The sequence below is a fragment of the Cajanus cajan genome, chromosome 5, assembly GCF_000230855.2.
Source record: "Cajanus cajan strain Asha chromosome 5, NIPB_CcT2T_4, whole genome shotgun sequence".
NCBI lineage: Eukaryota > Viridiplantae > Streptophyta > Magnoliopsida > Fabales > Fabaceae > Cajanus > Cajanus cajan.
The window spans coordinates 1361280-1374130 of NC_138521.1; the positions used below are offsets into that span (position 1 = coordinate 1361280).

Here is a 12851-nt window from a genome sequence, read left to right on the forward strand (position 1 = left end):
TATATATATATTTATTTTGATACATATTATCGATTTTTATGTATTAAATATGAAAGAGAGTTTTTAGGATATTTTTTATTTTTAATCTAATTTAATTTTTGTTTATCATAATTTTAAAAAAATAATATTTTAAAATTTAGAATATTTTTTGTTTTTAATCTAATTTAATTTTTTTTTATTGTAATTTTAAAAAAATTAAATTTTAATATTTTAAAATAAATTATCAATTATTTTTGTATCATAATTTAAATTATTTATCATAAATCTAAAATATAATTTATATATTTTAAAAAAATTATTTATACAAATTTTAAATATAATTAATATATTAAGCATAATATTTACTAGGATTTTAACCTATATATTTCATTGACTAAATGTTATAACAAAAATTTACTAAGATTTTTATTATTTATAACAAAAAATTATAATAAATTATATAAACAAATAAATACTATATTTGAATACATAAGTTGTATTTAAATTTTGTACAAGTAGATATTTTGAAACATTAGTTATATTTTTAATTTATGATAAATAATTTAAACTGTGACATAAGATTATTTTTAATTATTAATAATTTTTATGAAATTTTTAAAATTTTAAAAAAATAAATATCAACCTCATATAAAATATGAATAACTATTCTGTACAAGAGCAATTTTAGGAACTTTTCTTCGATAAAAGGATTTTCAAAAATTCTTTTGTTTAACTTTATATTTAATTAAATTTTTATTCATCATAATTATTATGAATTAAAATTTAATATTTATAAATTAATCTATTTAAAATAAAAATAATTTTGTACTGTAATACAAATTATTTATCATATATCTAAAATATAACTTATATATTTAAAAATATTAATTATTCAAATTTTAAATATAATTTATATATTCAAAGATAATGTTCAGTTATATACATAATTTATTTTAAAATTTAGTTATATATAATCATTTAACTTGTGTACTACACATGTTAAAATACTGATTGTAAATAAAAATTGAATTAACCAAGAAGTTAAAAAAAAAAATCTAAAAATACTTGAAAACTAACTCCAAAAGAATGTTCCTACACAAGATAACTTTTACGTTAAAAGAATTGGATAAATAAAGAATTTGATTGCATAAAAAGTTAAAGAAAAGTTTTACAAATATTTTTACACAAAATAGTCATTTGTATTTAATATATATAGATTGATTTGTATATATATAATTTTTTTAATAAATTTTAGTTATAATAATAAATATTTAAATTATATTTGAAGAATTTTGTCAATCACTTGCATTTCAAATATGTCTCTTGATAATTACCACATAGAGAGAGAATATTAGTATAAAGAGTTGTTAAAATATTAATTTTTATATAATATTATTTATCCAATATTATACCATATCATCAAACATAAGATATAACAACTACGAATAATAAAAACACATGTCAACAAGTTTTACTTTGTCAAGCTTTATCATAATAAAAATAATAAAAAAAACAGTCCCACATTGTATTATTGCTTGGGAAAAAAAATGTTAAGTTTCAAAAGGAAAGTCTTGTTTTAGTTTTGAAAAATTAAATACACTAATTATCAATTTAATCAATCGCAAATAATTTTATCAACCTAATTGATTATTTCAATTTGATCAATAATATAATACAAAGTTGTTTCAATTTAACTAATAATTTTAAGTTTAAATCTCAATTTTATTAAACTAAGCAAAATTATTTCTTACAAAAGATATTGATTGTCTCTTTATATAAAAAAATCTCTTTATTCATTTTTTTTTCAATAAAGGGTCCAAAAAGAATTCGATTTATTGTCACATGTATAAAAAAAGTTTATTGATAGAAAAAAAAATCACATTAATAATTTTTTATCACAAAAGATTTAATCCCTTGTTGTATATACATATTATAAAAGGTAGAAGTATCAAATTAGTTAATATTACCTTCGAAAAATAGTATATATATATCAAGTTGTGATTTAGACATATGAAAAAACTAGTAAGAACGGAGAGATTCATGTATTTATTTTTTGTTATTCACTAAGCATAAGTTTTTTTCTTGATACAAAACATGGTTATATTATAAAGCGTAATTTATTACTCATTATTTCCTTTTAATTGCTTTTTAATTTGTGAGCACAACTCTCATTATTTTCTTTTAATTACTTTTTAATTCATGAGCACAACTCTCTTTAGGCTTTTAGTTTTTCTACTTACTAGTTCTAGACCTCAATTACAAAATCAAAACCGAAACTTTCCTATTATATAATGTGCTCAACACACCTCTGAAAATTCATCATGTTCTCAATTATTTTTACTACATCTCCAACTTTTAATTAGGATATATCCTTGATATAAAAGAAAAATCCTAAAATCAAATTATACGTAGAATTTATTAAATTAAATATTTATGCTGCTCGAATAAGCTATTTACTATCAAACAAAAGCAAATTTTATAGTTTTATGTTGGTAAGAGTTGGGTGAACTAATAAGATCAAACAATTTTGGTAAGAAAGAAAGTCTTAGATATTATTATTCCTTTTCCTAACCTTTAATTTATACGCATTTAGACCGTCTTTGTTGGGGCTTTATGCATGCTATGCTTTTACAATAATAAAATGCGCTGCGTCCGAAACTATTTTTGCTTTCCCACTCGAGTAAATAAAATATCTGATTGACACTTTTAATTTGTGTTTATTTTTCTCTTGTCTCATCACACATTATCAATTATATCAATTTTTTAAAGATGCAAATACCTTTTAGGTGCCCAAAAATATTCTTATAACCACAAAAATAATGTGTTTTTTAATTCTTTTTTTAAGAGCAAAACAAAGTTCTTAATTTCTTATTAAATCATACTCGGTAGAATACAAGATATACTAATTCAGAATATAAAAATTGTATAGTATTATAAAATTATATATTCTAAAACACACCTAAACATAAAAGATGTATATCAGAACGTATGATTTTTATTTCTAAAGTCGTGATTAAAAGGAAGATGGCTAATATATGTAAATATATGCAATGGAACCGAATCAACCGATTGAGTCTATATGGAAGCAGACATTACCTTTTTTTATTCTGTCGAAGTCGTAAATGATGATGAACTAATGACAAATTACAACATGCTGAGATGCATAGACCATATTTTTTTTTTTTGATGATAAGATGCATAGACCATATAATGTAGTTGCCATTGCCAAGAAGTGAGATAAAGAGACATGTACTACAGAAGAACTTTGGTGCTGTCATTTTCTGTCAATCTCTGTCCCTATTCTTCATTTTCTTATTTTAGAGTCATGACTTTTGCTCTTTGGACTTTCCACTTTTTCCTCCAAAGGGACTATTAGAGTCAGCAAAGCTGGATGTTAGCACAACAACTTTTGACCACCAAAGCAATAATGTACACAATGAAACAAGTATCACTGCACACATACACAGTTTTCATTTCTTTTTTTCTTTTTTCCTCACCTAAGAAAAATTCCATGGCTAAGAACAAGATGTTTAAGGTAGTAAATCCATGATGCTTTGGTAAAATATTGTGATTTGGATAAATTTGTTTTACAGGTTTGTGGGAAAGAAGAAAATTTTACCCGATGCAAAATAATATTTGGAGAGTTGGTAAATCTTAATAAAACAAGTAGTACATTTTTTTTAAGAAAATAAAAAACAGCTATTATCTTTTTGAGCTAGTTTATATGTATAAAAAAGTATTGTCTTTAAAAAGTGTTGTCTATTGTGCACTTTTCTATGACCATAATGACTCTTTGCAAGTAGATCAATTTATCAAGTAATAGATATAGATTGAATAAGAATATAATCCTTAGATTCAGCTACCAACAAACAAAATACTATTATTTGAACTAATTGTTGGAATAATGAATTGGATTTGCATTAAAACAAAGTAACAAATGACAAGAATGCAATTGTTAGAATACAAACAAGATTTTATATTTTTAAAATAATAAAAGAAATAAAAATTTATAAAACATACACATATTCTATTAATTGAGAGATTTTTTGAATAATAAACAAAAACAAAATAATGAGAGTGAAAGTTTAAAGTGGATAGTATTTTATTATGGTAGAGTTGTATGTATATAAATATCACAAATATCCTAATAAAAATAACTAGTTATAATATTTCTCTCGCTAAATATATTTTCTTAAAGATAAATATCATAATATAACTCAAACAACACCAACACAGTGAATTCAACAAAATAATAATTGAACAATTGCCTAATAATGGTTAATGTCATAATACTCTCAATTCTTTTCTCTCAATGTAATTCAATTTAACTCTTAATCTAAGTTATAATCTTTAATTGAAGATCAACCTCTCATTAGTAGTTGATCTTCAATTCTTTAACATTCAACCCTTTCTTCCAAACCAAAAATCCTAATTTCTCGACCTTTCTCAATATTTAGCACATGAATTCATAGGACACAATTTTTAATTCTTATTTTGTGGTGAGTTACTCAAAGATTTAATTCATTTGCTAATAATTGTAAAAATGAATCTACCCCACTCTCGAGTATTTCTATTATTATTTTAGAGAGTAGTCACTATCTCTCATATTTTATTACATACTTTAGTATATATGATTCAATCAGTTCAACCGGATGAAACTTAAAAATCTTGTTAAAGAGATAAAAGTACAAATAATCTATAACCTAATCATTACCCCTTATAAGCTATAACTCATTATGATTAATGGATGTATAAGAAAATTAGGTTGTATCTCTCCCATCAAGATAGCCAAGTAAAAAACCTAATCCTATAGTTAGGATGTTTAGTCATGAATAAGCCTTAGTATGTGTAACATTATTATAATCCAATCTTTTGAATATGGAATAAACTATATTTATTTCACTATATCTGTCAACAATTAATAATTATTTTTAACAATAGATATCTTGTAACATGAATATTCATTAAAAAAAAAACTACCAATAAGTTTAAAATCAATAATAAATTGAGGTGTGAAATTTACACTTGCATGTGTAACGCGTTAATTGTTATTTTTTAAATTAAAAATTACTTATCTTTACTTTTTCACTTTTTAACTAAACCGAATTACACCGAAAATGTAGAAGTTGGGGATAACGATGCCAACAAGTTACACGTCATAGTCATTTGAATAATGACATTTGATGCAATTTAGCCAGGTAGTAGGTAGTAATTTACATCATATTTGATTTTTCAAATGACTTTAAATCTTATTATACAATAACTGATGAGATCAATTTTGTATCATTGATACAAAATATACAATTCAATTATTCTTTTCATGCTCTTTTCACTAACTCTCATGAAAAAAATTAGCTTGATTCATGTACATACAGCGCACACACTAACAGGGAGAATAAACTAAAATAAAATTGTATCGTATATAATTACGACAACATAAGACTGTTCTCACTCAATTTAGTTCTATAAAAGCTCTTACGTATGATAAATGATGTTGGCATTGGCAGTAGTAATCACAATGTAAAGCTTGTATCTAGCCTCAACTGCACCTATAGATAAAATTTAAAATTTAAAAAGAAATAATAATAATAATAATGGTTTGTGTTTAAAATGCCCAAAAAGAAATTGGACCAACAAAAGAACAATAATGACTAGTTAAGTACAATAAACGAGCCACTGGCATCCCATCTGATTTAGTTGCAATCTGACAGTTTCTCTTATAGGAGTGCTGCCAACAAACCAATTTGCACAAGTTAGAACAAAAATTAACATTTTCTTTATTATTTAGAGGTAGGACCCACCAAAATTTGTAATTTTCAATCAATACTATATATAATATTAACAAAAGAGTGTTAGAGAAAGTGTGGCTAAAATTTCTCAAATCAATATATATAAAATTTCATGAAAACACGTACCAATGATTATTTTTGCTTTTCTTGCACCCAATCAACGAAATTATCCAGGATCAAGGGCCAGGCAAGTTCAGGATCATAGTCATTAAAGGTCGGAAAACTTATCTGTGAATAGGTTGAAATTTGCAATTACAAGTCAGCTAGAATTTTCAAAACAAAAAAATCCAAAGAAAGAAGACAAAGCAAGCGGTTAAGAATGTAATGGTGTTGCAACAAATGCGTGCTTCTGTGGAAAGCAAACATAACCTTTGTATTAACTACATTGTGAGATGAATGAGTTAAAAAACGCTAAAAAATATCTTCCGCTTGGTAATTGACATAAAAGCAATCTAGAAGTAGCAGAAAAAGAGGCTACCTCATTGCAAAAGCGGAAAAATCCCATCCATTGATCCATGTTTATGACCTTGTAATCATTTTGAGTCTGCCATAAATAATAAATAATAGAAAAAAAATTGTTAGAGTCACTGTGCTAAGAACTAAAACAATAGTGTAAAACCCATTACTCACCTTCAAATATTCCACAAATGAGCTGACTTGTGCAGGAAATGTTGAACCCAAAACAAGAGTAAGTAATTCACAAATGCTCTCTATGTCAATGCTTTTCTGTTTCTCCTCTGGTAAAATTGGACAAATTAGATATAGGACATATAATGAACAAAAGAAAAGTACAGAAAAAACAAAAAGTTAAATTAATGTACACAAAATCACATTAAAGTTAACCTGTTAAACAGTATTGGAAAGCATAAGAATAGAAATCAGCAAAGTTTGATGGCCTCCTGACCTTTACAGTAGATGTCAAAATAAAAATGTTAGCAACTGATAAAATATTTCCACCATAAATATGTAACAATTGCCATAAATTAATTTGTCTATGAATTATCAAAAAGAGTATCACTTCAATAATTATACCTCTTTTTCTAGGTCTGGGAGTGCCTTCTTCAATTTACTCACTGTATCAGCCCTTAATGCTTTTAAGCCTCTCCTCCACTCATCCTAGAATATTTTGGAATATGAGAGTGATTTCAGTATAAGGATGGGGTTAAAAAGAAAGATAATACCAAAACTACATGATTGTGCGCCAAAAATACAAGAAACTTGAGTATTTACTTATATTTGTGGCTTTGAATATCTACATGTGAGTTTGTATTAAAAAAAAATTTGAAATAATTCCAAAAGAAGTTTTATGAACAATGAACATGATAATATACATACCAAGGTAAAATATCCTTGCTCCTCAGCTTTCATTTTCCTGTTACATTTAGTCTCCATCAACTCCAAACATGAACTTAAGATATATAGAAAATTAATAATATCGTATTGAGTGGCAATTAAGTGTAGAAAAATAACTTACCACGCAAGCATCAAGACCCTCACATCTGTATGATCCACCTCCATATCAGCACAAAGCGTTTCAATTCCTTCTGGGCTGTAGCCAAAGTAATTAAAATATAACAAGCCTACTTTCAAAATGTAAACACCTTCACCTAGAATGTTTATAATATATATATATATATATATATATATATATATATAGCCACTTATACACCAAGAATCACTTTCTGGCACTTTAAACACATTAATTCTTCTTCATTTGATCTTTTTGTTTCTTTTGTTCTCGATTTACATATACAATTAATATCTTACATTGTGACACATCATCCTATCTTAATGCAAGGCAGAGTTGCGCACTGCTGAAGGAAGACTTGATAGTATCAGCTAACATTATCAAGTATTTATTTAGTGCATCTACCTGATAGTATAGTCAAATTAGATCCAAGTTTTTAATCCCATCACAGCCTGATAACCCTATCCTCTACCTAACCAGTCATCATTTGACTCTAGTTCTCTCCCTCTGCAGACTTTCAATTACTCATAAACATGCCAGTATACTAAATTTCAAGCTTACATACTGAAATCTGAAAACTAATGTTTATAAACCCACATAAAATAAGTCCAAATTTCAACCAAACAATATCTACACTCAATGAAAGAAGTCAAATTGATCAACATGCAATTCCCTTGAATTAAACCTATAGAAATCTAAAACAAATTAAACTTCAACTCATTCCTAGATGTCCCCATCCAATTAAAGAAACTATCATCCATGACATGAAGAGGAAAAAAAAGAGCTGTCATTGCCAAAGCATGGAAGAAGAAACCAGAACACCACTACCATTTCTTGAGCTTCCAACTTACACTGCCACAGTTGCATTGCAAGCTAGTCCATGCCACCACTGTCAAGGGTTTCACAGCATCTAGTTGAGTATCCATTGCCAACATTGGGAACAAGATGTACATGACAGAGAAGAGTGTGAAGGTGACTGTTTGTCAATGGAACCATATGCGGCTGTCCATCACCAGAACCTTATCCAACAGTTTGATCATGGCAGGACAGGAAGGGGTGGGAAGAAAGTGATGATGATAAATTGCCGGAAGTGAGGAGCAAGTTGGGTTCAGGTTTGGAGTATTGCTGTGAGGAATTGGGTGAGATAGCAAATGAATAATGCAACAGCTGAAGGGCTGTAGAGTCTTGCAGATTGTCATTTACAAAATTAAGTTGCTTATTGACCTTATTCTATGCATACCAAATGACTGATAATACTAGAGTTTATCAAATTCTTTATACTATCAAGTCTTACCCTATTACATATTTATACATAGAGCCAAAGAGTATGAGTAGTCTGAGTACTTCAGCATAACAGGACTAAGGCTTTATTGTCGTTATTGTCATTTTGATTGTACATACATATACTCTTGAAAAAACTGCTTGTAAATACTTCCGAAATTCACCTAGCTGTATTAAAGGAGATATGCGTCTATAACAGCTCACTCACAACAGTATGTAATCATTGATTGAATGCTATTTACCCCCAATAGACCCATGTCCTAGGCTACAAACTTGAATTAAGAAAACAACAACAGCACGATGCAATTTGATATATTCATATTGAATTGCAGAAGAAAAAAACATTCTGGGATGAAACACACTTACTCAATCAACCCAGTAGACCCATTGGCATACGAATAGAATAGACTATCAATTCGTTCTGATTCCTTCGAGCTTGCCTTACTTGAAGCTGAAAAATTATGCTTGAATAAATTAGAGCATTAAACAATTAATTGCCCTCAATAACAGTGCTTGCAAAATACAAGTCCAATTATATTTGACCAATGGTATACACATGTTACAATAAAACACACAAACATGGGGTTAGAGAATAAACAGGCAATGATGAACAACATATATGGTAGACACCAAGCCATCAATGAGCAATCATTGAAGAATTTGATCATTAAAGAGGTTTCATTGAGCCCGCAAAGCACCGAAGTTGAAGAATTTGATCATCTATCACTCTTTGCTTGAAAAAGTACTAAATTGACTCGACAAATACAGGGAGGATGTGTTTTCTTCTTGAGATCTAAAATCTTAAGTAAGAATTACTATGCCTCTCCTATCCCACTTGTGCTTACCAACTACCACAATTCCCAAACCCCACCGAATTATGACAGAAAATTCCTAAAAAATGTAACCTTTTCACTGAAAAAACCAAAACCAAAGACCAAGAGAGGTTTACAGCCAAAACAAGCAGGGTTGACCAGAAAAATAGGGGGAAAAATCAACTTTACCAAGACCAGAAGATACCCACATAAATTAATTATAATAAAAGAGAACACCCTTACCCTTAATCTAAGGTTTAAACAAGGGTGATTCCAATTATTACTAGAGGGTAAAAAAGGGAAGAAGGAAATTTTTTTATGGAAGATTCATAAGAAAGGCGCAGAGAAACGGTGAATTACGAAAGAAAAAAGTAAAATTGGAAGATGGGAATGGTATACCGGAGCGGAAGAGATCGGCGGCGGCGTTGGGAGTGGAATTGGATTGACCCGTCTTCTTGGCCGCAGAGCGTCGCATCTTCGAGAAGAAATCCACTCTGAAAGAGGAAATCGAAAGCAGAAGGAAGGCGCCAAATTGTTGGGGAGAGAGAGAGAGAGAGAGAGAGAGAAGAGGGTAACACGTTTTCCTTTCTTGATGTTCTTTGTTTCTGGTTCTCGGAAAGGTTGAGGATGATGACGTGGAGTGGGCTTTTATAATTGTGAATGTGGTGCCTACACCAGAGTTTCATTTAAGTAGCTTGTACCTTGCATTTGACTTGTCATAGGTTAAATGAAATCAAATCAGTAAATCCTCTTTCTTCAATGTAAACACGTTTTCAGCAAAATGCTTCCATACTTGTGTGTTAGTTTTTTTTTTTTTTTTTTTTTTTTTAATAAATAAAATAAAATTAAAAAATATTTTTAAATACATTTAATTTCTATAATCACATAAACTTTCTCTTTTAATCTCTATAATTTAAAAACATTTCATTCTAGATTCAATGCATACAATTCTGTTTTCTTTTTTAATGCATGTAATTTCCAAAATTTTACTTTTTTTTCTTATAAAAAAATTAACAATTAAAACTAAAATAATTAAAAATTAAAATAAAATATTTCTAATTATAAGAACTGAAATGTAAAACTCATGAAATTATAAAAAAAATTTAAAAAAACTATTTCAGCTACACAATAAATATAGTTACTTCAATTTCGAATATATATATATATATATATATATATATATATATATATATATATATATAATCACTTATGTTAATTTTTTTCTTTAATAATATCCTCTAGTCAATAGTTAAAGACTAGTTTCTTTTCAAATATAAATATTAGTGAAGTAAATTTAGGTTTAAACCTTTTGTTTTGTTTTACATCTTAAATTAATTTAGTTCAGTTAAAAAATAAGCAAAATCTTATTAAAGATTATTTTGTTAAGAATGGAACTTTAACATTATCCAAACAATTTAACTTTGAATTAAACATATTAATTACTTGTGTTCAATTTCTTAATTAAATCTCTTTAATAAGGCTTTAAATTTGAATTATAAATAAAAAATTTTATTAGAAACAAAGACTCTAATAAAATTATTATGTAATAAATAATTATTGACAAAATCAATCAATGTTTAATAACAAGATTGTGGTTACATAAAAATATAAAAAAAAAATATTTATTTTATTTTATTTAATAATATTATTTCTAAAATAATTGTTTATTTAATTAAGATTATATTTTTAGTAATTCATTTTTTATTTATTGAAAGATAATATAAGAAAATAAGTTATTTTTAAATAAAATTATTAAAATTAAATGATATTAATTAATATCACTAACTAGCATAAATTAATATATATATATATATATATATATATATAAATTTAATAAAATTATTAAATTAAATGATATTATTGAACGGTATAACACTTAATAAAAGTTACACCGGTGTCGTTTGAACCCTTCTCTCTCTATATATATATATTCTCAAATATTGAAGGAATGTAACTCCAAGCGTGTGGTTCAGTGGTAGGGATTGATCTACGCTTAAGAAAGGTCAGAGGTTCGAATCTTACCTTGTGTATGCAACTGCATTAAATCTTGAGTCCAACCTAGCAAGGAGATTAGTCACTCCTATCGGCCCTGAATATTGAAGGAATGTTATATAACTACTTTTTAGGATTTAATTGGCAATGCCAACAAAGGATGATTTTTATATTATTTTATTTCGGGATTTTTAATAATAAATGATTAATTAATTTATTAAATTAAAAATAATTAATTTATTTTGAATTTGTCTTATATTTATACGATTTTTAAAATTATCCTTAATATTAATCAAACATGTTTTTATTTTTTCTAAAACATTTTTATTGAAGTTAATTATTTTAATCTCTCATTAATAATGTATTCATTACTTTGATTTTTACTCACGAATCGCAATATATTTGAATTAACAAAGTAAAGTTTTAAAATTCGTAAAAAAAAGGTTAGACTTTCACAAAACCTAAATATATTAATATATCTGTTAATTTTTATGGTTCAAGTTTTACACGTTAAAATTATGATAGCTGAACCAATGACAATATCGTTAGATTTATACTCTTATTTTGATTAGTTTTATTTATTTACTCTTATTTGGGTTCTTTAAAGTGCTTCCCAACCCAATGTGTTGCGAGCATAACGTGCAGGGGAATTTTATGCAGCCCAAAGTGTTGGGCCATGTTATTCCAATGTCCCCACACTATATTGTTGAACTTGTACCCCTCACACCAATCAATCCAACGGATACAATTTAAACAAGCTATCTAAGCCGTTGGATAACATCTAATTCGGGTGCACCTAATTTGGGCCAAATTCTTCGCAGCCCAACAGAAATTAAGAACCGTAACAGCCACCCTGGTGGGCCACACGGCAGTGCCAGCCCAGTAAAGAAGAAGAGCAAACACATGATATATGTATGAAGTATTTAACATTAAAAATAGTGATTAATCAAAGATGTGAACACACAATACATATCTCACCTACCATAATTTATTCCACAACAACATATAAATATTGTTACGAAATATATTACTTCATCAATATATTTAATATAGTATATAGGTATGTGAATGTTAATCTATAACTTGGGTGGGAAGTTTATAGTTTTCTGTAAATATATATATATATATATGGAGAGAGGGAGGTTATAATTATATTGGTGTAATTTTTATCAAGTGTTATACTACTCAATAACTTTATATTAAATGTGAATTTTGTAAATTTAACCGTTAGATTGAAAGTTCATATCACTTTATATGTATATATATCAAATTTTGTTAAAATTGAACAACAACTTGAAAATGATCAAAGTGTTCATATTTTAGTATATTTTGAAATGAATATATTACGTCAATTTTGTTTTATAAAAATGTAGTATCAAATCATTTTGGATTAATATAAAATTTTGTATATATGATTTAAGAAATATGAACTTTCAATCTAACGGTTGAATTTACAGAATTCGCATTTAATACCAAGTTATTGAGCGGTATAATACTTAATAAAAATCACACTAGTGTTATTATAACCCC

The 12851-nt window shown here is 26.9% G+C and overlaps 1 protein-coding gene across 1 annotated transcript; it reads right to left on the reverse strand.

The window, feature by feature from the left end:
• Window positions 1-5375: 5375 nt before the first annotated feature.
• Window positions 5376-9991, reverse strand: LOC109789456 (defective in cullin neddylation protein (DUF298)). Its single transcript, XM_020348416.3, has 10 exons — window positions 9729-9991; window positions 8884-8968; window positions 7243-7317; window positions 7104-7140; window positions 6801-6884; window positions 6612-6672; window positions 6399-6505; window positions 6247-6312; window positions 5895-5996; window positions 5376-5707 (listed from the first exon to the last, which is right to left on the reverse strand). Exons 1-9 carry the CDS (start codon window positions 9802-9804, stop codon window positions 5901-5903), a joined length of 687 nt encoding a protein of 228 aa, XP_020204005.1. The 5' UTR covers window positions 9805-9991; the 3' UTR covers window positions 5376-5707; window positions 5895-5900.
• Between the last annotated feature and the right edge of the window lie 2860 nt (window positions 9992-12851).

What these genes read in the sequence shown, in the direction of transcription:
- LOC109789456 (XM_020348416.3), bottom strand. Translation starts at nt 9,804, where the DNA reads ATGCGACGCTCTGCGGCCAAGAAGACGGGTCAATCCAATTCCACTCCC. An exon ending in AGCAAGGATATTTTACCTTG is followed by an intron (nt 6,885 to 7,103) that starts GTATGTATATTA and finishes AAAATATTCTAG; the next exon opens with GATGAGTGGAGGAGAGGCTT. An exon ending in TTTCCAATACTGTTTAACAG is followed by an intron (nt 6,506 to 6,611) that starts GTTAACTTTAAT and finishes CAATTTTACCAG; the next exon opens with AGGAGAAACAGAAAAGCATT.